Here is a 12,847-nt window from a genome sequence, read left to right as displayed (position 1 = left end):
CTGCCCCTCTCCCTGCTCTCCTGTGCACTCACATGAGAGCGCTTGTGCTCTAAAATTAAAAAAAAAACAAAAACAAACAAAAAAAAAAAACCATGATGTTTTAAAAAACCACATGCAATTATTGTATGGTCCTTTTTTTTTTTTTTAATTTTATTTATTTATGATAGTCACAGAGAGAGAGAGAGAGAGAGGCAGAGACACAGGCAGAGGGAGAAGCAGGCTCCATGCACCGGGAGCCTGATGTGGGATTCGATCCCGGGTCTCCAGGATCGCGCCCTGGGCCAAAGGCAGGCACCAAACCGCTGCGCCACCCAGGGATCCCCCCCCCCTTTTTTTTAAAGATTTTTATTTATTTATTCATGAGAGACCCAGAGAGAGAGAGAGAGAGAGAGAAAGAGAGAGAGAGAGGCAGAGACACAGGCAGAGGAAGAAGCAGGCTCCACGCAGGGAGCCCAATGCGGGACTCGATCCCAGGATCCTGGGATCACGACCTGAGCCAAAGGCAGGTGCTAAACCACTGAGCCACCCAGGGATCCCCAGTTGTACGGTACTCGACTAGAGTCCAATTTGAGCGACCAGCTATAGACATTCAGTTGGGGAAATCTAATATGGACTGAGGTGGGAATGTTATTTAAAAAATCATACCAGGGACACCTGTGTGGTTCAATGGTTGAGCATCTGCCTTCGGCCCAGGGCCTGATCCTGGAGTCCCGGGATCAAGTCCCACATCAAGCTCCCTGCATGGAGCCTGCTTTTCCCCCTGCCTCTCTATGTCTTTCATGAATAAATAAATAAAATATTTAAAAAACAAAACAGGGCAGCCCCAGAGTGGCTTGGCAGTTTAGTGCCTGCCTTCAGCCCAGGGCCTGATCCTGGAGACCTGGGATCGAGTCCCACGTCCGGCTCCCTGCATGGAGCCTGCTTCTCCTTCTGCCTGTGTCTCTGCCTCTCTCTCTCTCTCTCTCTGTGTCTCTCATGAATAGATAAATAAAATATTAAGAAAAAAAAAGAAATCTGTAAAACAAACAAAAAAACAAAACAAAACCAGTGGGCAGCCCAGGTGGCTCAACGGTTTAGCGCCACCTTCAGCCCAGGGTGTGATCCTGGAGACCCAGGATCAAGTCCTGCGTCAGGTTTCCTTCATGGAGTCCGTTTCTCCCTCTGCCTATGTCTCTGCCTCTCTCTCTCTTTGTGTCTCTCTCATGAATAAATAAGTCAAATCTTAAAAAAAAAAAAAAATCATACCAGATACTGTGATGGTGGTGGTGTGATTATGCATGACAAAGTCTTGATTTAAAAAGTTACATGCTGAAATATTTAAGGTAAAATGTGTATGTGGGATGAAAAGGAAATATGAAAAAAAAAAAGAAAAGGAAATATAGCCAAATATTAACTGTTAAATATAGTAATGAAAAACCCTGGTATTAATTGTAATATTTATTTTCCAGACATTTACAACTTTTTTTTTAACATTTATTTATTCATAGAGACAGAGAGAGACAGAGAGAGAAGCAGAGACAGAGGCAGAGGCAGAGGCAGAGGGAGAGGTAGAGGGAGAAGCAGGCTCTATAAAGGGAGCCTGATGCCGGACTCGATCCCGGGAGACCAGGATCATGTCCTGGGCCAAAGGCAGGTGCTAAAGCACTGAGCCACCACCCAGGGATCCCCACAACTTTTCATAATATAAAGTTAAAAGTGTTTATTGCACAAAAAGGGGAGAAACTCCTGATCATGACAGTTCCAAAAATAAGGATTAAACCAAAAGGCTTGTGGTACAAATTTTACCTAAATAATTTTATTTCTTGTTTTTAAGTTTCCTGTAGAATGTTTTATCAGTCTGACAACATGAAGAGCACTAATTCTAAAAAGAAAATTTTTTTCTTTTTCTTTTTTAGAAAATTTTAATTTATTCCTTTTTTAGGACACTAATGCTTGCCTCAGGTATTGGCAAAGCCCACAATGCTATCATTTAAATGGGTGATTATAACCCCTTTATAAATGAGTATTTGTTTAAATTATCAACTCAGTTAGAAAGTCTGCTTATCAGGCGCCTGGGTGGCTCAGTGTTGAGCATCTATCTGCCTTTGGCTCAGGGCATGATCCTGGGGTCCTGGGATGGAGTCCCAGCTCCCTGTGGGGAGCCTGCTTCTCCCTCTGCCTGTCTCTGCCTCTCTCTCTGTGTCTCTCATGAATAAATAAAATCTTTTTTCAAAAAGTGCTTATTTTTAAATATTTTAAAAATTATGATTTTTGAGGAATCCCAGTTCTATTCAATATATTTAATATCTAACCATAAACAAGTTTAAATCCACTAGTATGCTCACATTGAGAAGTGAGGTAAGGAATACAGAGGCTTCCAAAATACATCTGAATTCTGAAATTTTAAACTTTTAGTCATCAATGTAGCTGGTTACTTCAGCTGGTTCCAAAGACAAAAAACTCCATGTGACATTGGATCATGGGCCCCCAAAATTCTGAAAGCCTGACAATACTATTCCACATAATAAGGCTGTCCTTTGACAAATATTTTATTTTTTTATTTTTTATTTTTATTTATTTATGATAGTCACACACACAGAGAGAGAGAGAGAGAGAGAGAGAGAGAGGCAGAGACATAGAGGGAAAAGCAGGCTCCATCCGGGAGCCCGACGTGAGATTCGATCCCAGGGTCTCCAGGATCGCACCCTGGGCCAAAGGCAGGCGCCAAACCGCTGCGCCACCCAGGGATCCCTGACAAATATTTTAGATTCATATTACGGGAAATGAGCATTTACTCCTTTTTAATTTTTTTTTTGTTCTTTCTAAAATTTTTTAAAAGATTTTATTTACTTATTCATGAGAGACACAGAGAGCAGAGGCAGAGACATAGGCAGAGGGAGAAGCAGGCTCCATGCAGGGAGCCCGATGTGGAACTTCATCCTGAGGCCGAGGGATCACGTCCTGAGCCAAAGGCAGACGCTCAAATGCTGAGCCACCGCTCAAATGCTGAGCCACCTAGGTGTCCTATACTCTTAAAGTCAGATGTCTGAATGCAAACCTACTCGTTGTACTTTCTTCAAAAGCAGTCATTTCTCTTTTCCTAAAATGAAATCTTGTATCATTTCTATTTAGGAAAACATCTTAACCGTGTAAATAAATCTTCACCTAGTGTAATACTATAATATTAATCCTAGAATAACTCCAATATTTGTGGAGTAAGAACGGCTAGGTTGGCAACTTGCCTGTTCTGAATATTAAGTCAAAATTTTCTGGATATGTTTCACAAATATTTTTAGCCAGTAAGTCAGTTTATTTATTTATTTTTTTTAAAGATTTTATTTATTTATTCATGATAGTCACAGAGAGAGAGAGAGAGAGGCAGAGACACAGGCAGAGGGAGAAGCGGGCTCCATGCAGGGAGCCCGATGTGGGATTCGATCCCGGGTCCCCAGGATCGCGCCCTGGGCCAAAGGCAGGCGCCAAACCGCTGCGCCACCCAGGGATCCCCCCAGTAAGTCAGTTTAAAAGTTACTCAGGTATACAACATAATGGTTCAATATTTGTGTATGTTGTGAAATGATCAGTGCAATAAATCTAGTTAACATCTACCCCGCAAATAAACCAATAAATTAATTTAAAATTTAATGCAGGGACACCTGTGTGGCTCAGTGGTTTAGAGCCTCCCTTCAGCCCAGGGCACAATCCTGGAGTCCCGGGGTAGAGTCCCACATTGGGCTCCCTGCATGGAGACTGCTTCTCCCTCTGTCTGTGTCTCTGCCTCTCTCTCTCTTTCTCCCTGTCTCTCATGAATAAATAAATAAAATCTTTTAAAAAAAATAAAAATTTAATACAATTTTAACTGTATTCAAATAAACTAAAAAATTCAAATTTTACCTCCAGAAATTAAAAGTAAAGGATCATGACTGATTTTTTCAGAGTACACTGAACAAATAAAAACAATACAAAAATCCTAAATACTTTTTACAAAGAAATTGTAGCTACATATTCAATATTAATAAAGGACAATGATGTAAGTGCAATATCTCATACCTTGGTCGAGTCAGAATGTTCAATTTTCTTTTAAGTTGTTGATGTTATTACTTGTTAAGAATATAAGCCCTCATTAAACAGAATCACAAACATCATAAAACTCAACTACTCACTCCTACTTTAGGTGTCAGAATGTTAAAAGACCTGCAAATATTTTGAGGATGATACACTTAACGGAGCTCCTATTTTGTTGTAGAACTAGGCATTTAAACCTAAAGATTAAAATAGTTTTCTCATCTCTTCTAACTTAGATATTCTAAGGCAGGGTCATGTAGTTCAAAAGTGACTAACCAAACCAAAAATGTTATTCAGAGAGTGACACCCCATCAAAATTTAAACAGCAATTCATTTTAAGAAAAAGCAGCATGGGACGCCAGGGTGGCTCAGTTGGTTAAGCATCCCACTCTTGATTTAGGCTCAGGTCAGGAGCCTGCTTAAAATTCTCCATCTGCCTCTACACCCCCCGCCACTTGTGGACGCACTCTCTCTCTAAAAAATAAAATAAAATAAATAAATAAATAATAATAATAATAAAAAGAGCAGCCTGATAAGCGATAAAGTCAATATGGTAAAACAAAGTCCTGATGACAAAAGAATCTAGGATAGAATCTTTGGGTGTTCACCTTACAATCCTTTCAACTTGGGATCCCTGGGTGGCGCAGCGGTTTGGCGCCTGCCTTTGGCCCAGGGCGCGATCCTGGAGACCCGGGATCGAATCCCACGTCGGGCTCCCGGTGCATGGAGCCTGCTTCTCCCTCTGCCTATGTCTCTGCCTCTCTCTCTCTCTCTCTGTGACTATCATAAATAAATAAACATTTAAAAAAAAAAAAAAAACAATCCTTTCAACTTTTCTGTATTTTGAAATCTCACATATTAAAAGGCAAAGGAAAAAAGCATCATGAAAAACAAATCAAACTTCAAAAACCCTTAAAGATGATTTACCAACCGCTTTTAGGGGTTTATTTTAAACGGGAAACTATGTGAACCCGAAATCACCCGCATATAGTTTCAAAAAAAAAACGAAAACAAAACCACTCTCTAAGAACGTAAATAAACATACTAACTAATCTTGCTAGAAAGGCTGTCATCATGTAACTAAGCCAAACGGAAACTTATTTGGCGCGTTTTTCCTAAAGCTTGGCAACGCACCTTCAGCACGGAAGGTATTTCAAAGTTGAAGAACTTTAAAACGAATCCACCCAACTCTATCAGGCAACTGGCCATTCCTCTGTGCACGCCTCGGCTCCTTAAAAGCCCCGACCCCGCACCCTGACCACTGGCTTCTACCCCACTGTAGAGCACAGATCCACGCGAAGGTCTGAGCAGCCGGCTCTCTCCTACTGACAAACTACAAAATGACTGCATCAACTTGGGCTCGGCTGTAAAAAACACAACACAAGTGAAAGCGGATAAGGACTTGAGAGAGGACGAGTGGTGGCCAGCCTACAACCTAGCAGTCTGAAGGCATCCCAAAAACCCAGCCCCAGCTTGGGGGTGGGGGAGGCCGGCGAGGAGCGCGTCCAGGACGCGGGCCCCCGGGGCAGCGCACGCGAGCCGAACCCTCCGTCCTCCGCCCGCCAGCGGCGACGAGACGACTCGGGAATCCTGGCCCCCCCGGAATCTCCGCCGCGCCCTCCCAGACAGGCCGCCCACCGCACGCCGGCGAGCCGGCCCGAGCGAGCGGGAAGGATATTCTCGGCGCGGAGCTGCTCGATGGTTTCCTCGCACTGCCGAAGCCGCTCCCGTAGCTCCGCGTCGCCGGCCCCATGCTCGTCCTCCTCGTCGCCGTCGTCGTCCTTGAAGCGGGTGTGAACGGGCTTCGGAATCGAGTCCTCTGGGTGGTCAAACGCCTCGAACAGCTCTAGGTCGCCAAAATCCACCTCCGCCGCCATGTTGGGCTGTGGGAGAGATTCGAGAAGAGGCGGAGCTGGCCGCCGGCCCGGGGGCGATGGTTGTAGGGCGGCACCGCTCGCTGGGGCTCGGACCGCGCCAAGCCACCCGGTAGATTTTCTCCAAACGTAGGCCGCCGAAGCTGCACAAGGGGCGGGTCAGCCCCGAGAGACTACGACTCCCAGAATGCAATGGCGTCGCTCAGCGTCACTTCCGAGATTGCTAGGGAGCAGGGCATGCTGGGACACATGGTTTCTAAGCGCCCGTTAACTCATTGTTTGCATTGCATAGTGGGATTGTTCCTTTTTAAACGTGCAGAAAACATGCCTAGATCAGAATGTGTTAAAACAATGTACATTGTTCCTGTGAATGCGTCTAAGGCTGAAAAATCAGAGCGTGACGCACGTCTTATCACAGATTCTAGTGTGCGTGCTAAATTGCAACAACAGAATAAGGATCTCTAGTTTTGCCACAAATTCCCTCCGTGATCTTGGACAACCTATTTCAGTTTATTGGGCTTGTTGCACTTTTTCATGAAACACTAGCCAAATCAGACCGTTTTAGACTTGTCTGTTGCGGGTTTCCGTGGTTTCTCTCGTTCAATCTCTCATTCGTTCAATAACATTTCTTTCCCACGTTCAAAGTGCCAGGCCCTGTTCTAGATCTCCAGGATGCAAGAGAGCAAAATAGAGAAATTATTGCTATGGTGGAACCTACAGGCTAGCAAAAGGAACAAACAACAACAAAACAAAAAGTCCTAACTGTTCTTGCTCTTGGGACCCGGAAGATGTTGATGGTGTTCATCATATTTAAAAGTATATGAAATAAAAACAGTGGGACGCCTGGGTGGCTCAGCGGTTGAGCATCTGCCTTCAGCTCAGAGCGTAATCCCCGTCTAGGATCGAGTCCCCCAACGGGCTCCCTGCGAGGAGCCTGCTTCTCCCTCTGCCTGTGTCTCTGTGTCTCTGTGTGTGTCTCTCTTGAATAAATAAATTAAATCTTTTAAAAAATTATTTTAAAAAAACAGCAAGTTATGGGTATGTAACAATTTACTTTGACAGAATCTGTGGGAATCAATGAACTGAGGAACTGAGGTTTGAATTGAACACACGAAATGTTAGGAGGGCAAAGTTGGTGAATGCACTGCGTGCAGACCTAGCATCCTCCTTGAAGAAATCATATATGAAATGAAAAGAGAGTGGAGCACATGAGGCTGGTCACATTAGGCCAGTACTCAGACCAGGTTAGGGAATTCTTTCTACACCCCCAAAATTGGGAAGTCATTTCAAAATTTTAAACAGGTAGTGAGTTCATGACCCACAAATTTTCATTTTGGTAAGATGGTCTTGATTATGTGATAGATAAACAATTCAGGGATGCTTGGGTGGCTCAACAGGTTAAGCGTCTGCCTTTGGTTCAGGTCATGATCCCAGCATGATCCAGGATTGAGGCCCGCATCAGACTCCTTGTGAGGAGACTGCTTCTCCTCTATGTCTCTGCCACTCTGTGTGTGTGTGTGTGTGTGTCTCATGAATAAATGAATAAAATCTTTAATAAATATATGTAAAAAGAAAAACGATTGAAAACCCAGCAAAAGTAAAGTTCCGAGCCTAGCAGATTGATAGGTTTTTGTAGTCAAACCAATAAATGTTAGTTTGGATTAGGGTAGTAGAAATAATGGTGGAGAGTTGATATTTAGAAGTAGAAAATAGAACATAAAATTAAATCAACAATTAATTGGAGAGTTGGATATAGCAAATGAAAGAAAATGAGTCATGAATATTTCTCAAGATTCTGACTTCAGAAACTGAATAAATGATCAATGGATGTGGATCAGGTTTGGCAGCAACAAGGGAAGTTATGCGGTACCTTGAGGCAATTTTATCCTCAGAGGCAATAAAGAAGCAACTGAAGGGGCAGCCCCGGGGGTCCAGCAGTTTAGAGCCGCCCCCGGCCCGGGATGTGATCTTGGAGACCCGGAATCGATTCCCATGTCGGGCTCCCTGCATCCAGCCTGCCTCTCCCTCTGCCTGTGTCTCTGCCTCTCTCTCTCTCTCTGTGTCTGTTATGAATAAATAAATAAAATCTTTTTTTATTATTACTTTTAAAGATTTATATTTTATTTATTTATGATAGACACACACACAGAGACAGAGAGAGAGAGAGAGAGAAAGAGAGACACAGGCAGAGGGAGAAGAAGGTTCCATGCCGGGAGCCCGACGCAGGACTCGATCCCGGGGCTCCAGGATCGCGCCCTGGGCCAAAGGCAGGCGCGAAACCACTGAGCCACCCAGGGATCCCAAATAAATAAAATCTTAAAAAAAAAAAAACTGGATTGGTGAAAAATTTTTAAGCATTTGATATATTTTTCTTAAAGATTTTGTTTAGAGAGAGAGCCAGAGCAGGGGAAGAGGCAGGGAAAGAGTTTAAGGCAAATGCTGCACTGAGCATAGAGACCAACGTGGAGCTTGAATTTACAACCCTGAGATCATGACCTGGGACAAAAATCAAGAGTGGGATATTCAAATGACTGAGCCACCCAGGGACTCTTACACATTGATATATTTAAGGTAAAATCTGAGCCCCAATTGAGATGTTGTTTTCTAGGCAGCTGGATCTTTGAGTAAAGCTCTGAGAAAAAAGTCTGCACTAAAGGTTAACATTTGTTGTTGTTGTTTTTTAAGATGTATGAATTTTATTTTATTTTATTTATTTATTCATGAGTGACAGAGAGAGAGAGAGGGGGGCAGAAACACAGGCCGAGGGAGAAGCAGGCTCCATACAGGGAGCCCGACATGGGACTCGATCCCGAGTCTCCAGGATCACACCCCGGGCTGCAGGCAGTGCTAAACCACTGAGCCACTGGGGCTGCCCAAAGGTTAACATTTGGATGCCCCACATTTTTAAGGACATTAAATATAACTACGGTAAAGGGTAATTGCATAATGAAGAATACAGAGAAGAGTCTATGATTGAGTCTTGAGACACTCAATGGGATGGAACTGACAAGAGAAATACAGAAATTGGTGGTGAATTGCCAGAGTGAGAGAACTAGGAGTGGATCCAATAGAAATTGTGTGTATATACAATTTTATTTTTGTAAATATTTGTTTTAAGAAGGATTTTTTTTTAAGATTTTACTTATTTATTCATGAGAGACACAGAGAGAAAGAGACACAGCCCGATGTGGGAGTTGATCTCAGGACCCTGGAATCACAACCCCGAGCCAAAAGTAGACGCTCAACCACTGAGCCACCCAGGTGCCCCTTTTTAAAGGTTTTTATTTATTTGAGAGAGAGCAAGCCAGAGAGAGAGCACAAACTGAGGGAGGGGCAAAGGGAGAAGCAGAGGGAAAGGGAGAAGTACACTCCCTGCAGAGCAAGGAAGCCCAATGTGGGGCTTAATCTCAAGACCCTGGGATCATGACCCAAACCAAAGGCAGTTGCTTAATCAACCAAGCTACTCAGGTACCCCTAAATTTTTTTAAAAGTAATCTCTACATCCAATGTGGGGATCAAACTTAAAATCCCAAAATCAAGAGCTGTGTGCTCTACTGACTGAGCCAGCCAGGCACCCCTAGAAGTTATATTTAAGTATGCACTTTATTTATTTTTTTTAATACTTTATTTATTTATACATGAGAGACACACACACAGGCAGAGGGAGAAGCAGGCTCCATGCAGGGAGCCCGACGCAGAACTTGATCCTGGGTCTGAAGGCGGCACTAAACTGCTGAGCCACCCCGGCTGCCCTAAGTATACACTTTAATCACCTTTTGACCTATGAAATGTGTACTTGGAATGATATATAAAACTTGTTTCCATCTTCTTGCACCAAGTTACTTCTTCAATGATACTTAAGTTTTCTAAGGTTCATGGAATAAAGATCTACCCAAGCTGGAAACCTCATCTTTGAATTTTTTGACACCCATACACAACTACCCAGTCTTTTTTTTAAGAGTTTATTTATTCATGACAGACACAGAGAGAGGCAGAGACACAGGTAGAAGGAGAGGCAGGTTCCATGCAGGGAACCCAACATGTGACTCGATCCTGGGTCTCCAGGATCACATCCTGGGCCAAAGACAGCACTAAACCACTGGGCCACCCAGGCTGCCCCCACAACTACCCGGTCTTACTCTACCTTCCAAGTTACCGTCAAAGCCAATTGCTCTCACATCACTACCACATCATTAAAATACCTCCTGGGGAGGGGCGGGGGTTGTCTGGGTAGCTCAGTTGCAACTTTCTTTAGCTGAGGTCATGATCCCAGTGGGCTGGAGCCCTGAGTCCCTTCCTGCTCAGCGGGGAGTCTGCTTCTCCCTCACCCACTCTCTCCTCACATGGTCTCTATCAAAATAAAAAATCTTAAAAAAATATTTCTGGGTGTACCTCGGTAGTTCAGTTGGTTAAGCATCGACTTCTTAAAATTTAAATTCGATTAACATATAGTGTATTATTAGTTTCAGAGGTAGAGTTCAGTGATTCACCAGTCTTCCATAACACCCAGCGCTCAGGGCAGCCGGAGTGGCTCAGCAGTTTAGCGCCGCCTTCAGCCCAGGTCCTGGAGACCTGGGATCAAGTTCCACATCAGGCTCTCTGCATGGACCTGCTTCTCCCTCTGCCTGTGGTCTGCCTGTGTCTCTCATGAATAAAATCTTAAAAAAAAAAAACAAAAAAAAACCACCCAGCGCTCATTCGGTCACACGCCCTCCTTATGGTGTCTCTTTTAATCTCAGCTCAGGTCTTGATCTCAGGACTGTTGAGTGGAGCCTACTTTATTTTTTTACTTTTTAAAATATTTTATTTATTTATTCATAAAATAAAGATTTTATTTATTTATCCATGAGAGACACACACACAGAGAGAGGCAGAGACACAAGCAGAGGGAGAGGCAGGCTCCATGCAGGGAGCGCGACACGGGGCTCGATCCCAGGTCTCCAGCATCAGGCCCTGAACCGAAGGCGGCGCTAAACGGCTGAACCACCTGGGCTGCCAGAGTGGAGCCTACTTTAAAAAATAAAGTATCTCTTGGACAGCAACCTACATTCTTGTTGCTTACAGGGATTAATCCTAACACATCCATCATGGAGTACAAGGCTTTGAAACTGAAAGCACAGTAATAGCCAGGAAAATGGGGGAAACAAAAGGTTAACACATAAAAACCATTGAATCTATCTCCCCTATAAATCAATTCCCAACTGAGCCAAGCAGCTCAATGGTTTCCATCACCAAATCATTCCCCCCAATCAGGACTCTAAAAATTACTTATTCAAGTTAAATTATGTAACTTAAATCTATCTATATACCTCCCTCTAGATCTACACGGTCTAATCTGGTTGTCTGGCTACTTGGGACTGGCTATGAAGTAAAAATTGGGATGTACTAAAACACACTGGGTCTTAAAAATATGTAAAATCTTAAATTACTGATTACCTAATACTTACTGATTGAATTATTTTAAAGTACATGTTGTACGAATGAAGTTAGTTTCATTTGTTTAAATTTGGCTACTTGGGTGTTTTAAATTACTGCTCTAGAGGAGTGCAGGATGGATCATATCCGTTATAATGTATGGTCAGCTCTTCAAATACTATAGAAAAACACAGCAGTTAACGTGTGCTTTCATTTCCACGTTTTTTTGTTTGTTTTTTAAGGATTTTGATAGCGCACAAGCAGAGGGAGCCCAACCTAGGGCTTCCTTCCAAGACCCTGGGATCAAGACCTGAGCTGAAAGCAGACGCTTAACCCACTGGGCCATCCACCTGCCTCTCCACTGCCTTTTATAAGCCCATGAAAATTTGTTTTTTAAAAATTATTCTTGAGAGATACACAGAAAGAGGCAGATACAGGCAGAGGGAGAAGCAGGCTCCCTGCGGAGCACCCCATAAAGGACTCCACCCCAGACCCTGGATCAAGCTGAGCCAAAGGAAGACACTCAATCACTGACCTGCCCAGGCGTCCCCTGAGAAGAAATTAAAATTTTTTTTCAGTTGAGTGCATGTACGTGCAGGAACTGGAGAGGGAGAAGCCAACTCCCTGCTAAGCAGGGAGGCCAATATAGGGCTCTATCCTATCCCAGGACCCTGAGATCATGACCTAAGCTGAAGGCACTTAACCACCCATATGCCCTAGCCCATGGAAATTCCTAATTAAACTTATTTGAGAAGGTACAGAGAACTTGAAAATTTTGGTTTGGGGACACCAGAAGGAAACCCCCCCCCCCCCCATTCCTCCAGAAACTTGACCTTGTCACTGAAGTATGGAGTCGTTTCTTTTTTTAAGATTTTATTTGATACACAGAGAAAGCATGTGAGAGAACAAGCAGGGGGGGCAGCAGGTAGAGGGAGAAGCAGACTTCTTGCTGAGCAAGGAGCCTGATGCAGGGCTTGATCCGAGGACTCTGGGACCATGACCCAAGGCAAAGGCAGACACCTGAGCCACCCAGGCACCCTGAAGAGCCATTTCTTCATAAAAGTATTGTGCTCTAGGAAAATGAGATTTAAACATTTACCAAAATACTTATACCTTATTTACCACAAAAACATGCCCAACAAGCAAGTTGGTCACTTATGAACTCATTTTAAAAATAAAGGTACAAGGGGTGCCTGGGTGGCTCAATGGGTGGTAGGACTCCTGGTTTTGGCTAAGATCATGATCTCATGGGTCCTGGGGATCAGCCCTGAGTCAGGGTCTGTACTCAGCAGTCTGCTTGAAGGATTCTCGCTCTACTCACGTCTACTCTTTCTCTCAAAATAAGTAAAATAAAGGTAGAAGTTTTACCATTAAGTACACTTCCCTTGTATTGTGCTAATACATTGTGGAGTTGTAGGATTTTTCTAGGATAAGGTGAATCATGATTTTGTAGTAATAAATGCAAATGAATTACAAGTTTTGTAATTCCCTCCCTCTACCAGATTTATGCCCTA

The 12,847-nt window shown here is 43.5% G+C and overlaps 1 protein-coding gene across 4 annotated transcripts in view; it reads right to left on the bottom strand.

Moving 5' to 3' along the window:
- Positions 1–12,847, bottom strand: part of ZCCHC8 (zinc finger CCHC-type containing 8) — a 114,057-nt gene that overhangs the window by 25,668 nt on the left and 75,542 nt on the right. The window contains exons 1-2 of one of the 4 annotated variants that reach the window (XM_035706448.2): positions 5,723–6,100; positions 4,030–4,072 (exon numbers count right to left, since the gene is read on the bottom strand). The exons of 1 other annotated variant lie outside the window; for it this stretch is intronic. In XM_035706448.2, the coding sequence (XP_035562341.1) occupies positions 4,030–4,072; positions 5,723–5,921 (242 nt within the window). In that variant the 5' untranslated portion in view covers positions 5,922–6,100. Of the gene's footprint in view, positions 1–4,029; positions 4,073–5,722; positions 6,101–12,847 lie in introns of those variants that run through there. 2 more of the 4 variants (XM_035706449.2, XM_025473786.3) reach the window with 2 other exon arrangements.

The sequence above is a fragment of the Canis lupus genome, chromosome 26 (genome assembly GCF_003254725.2).
Source record: "Canis lupus dingo isolate Sandy chromosome 26, ASM325472v2, whole genome shotgun sequence".
NCBI classification, from domain to species: Eukaryota; Metazoa; Chordata; class Mammalia; order Carnivora; family Canidae; genus Canis; species Canis lupus.
Note: the sequence above shows the minus strand (reverse complement) of the source record. Positions and strands in the feature narration are given on the sequence as shown.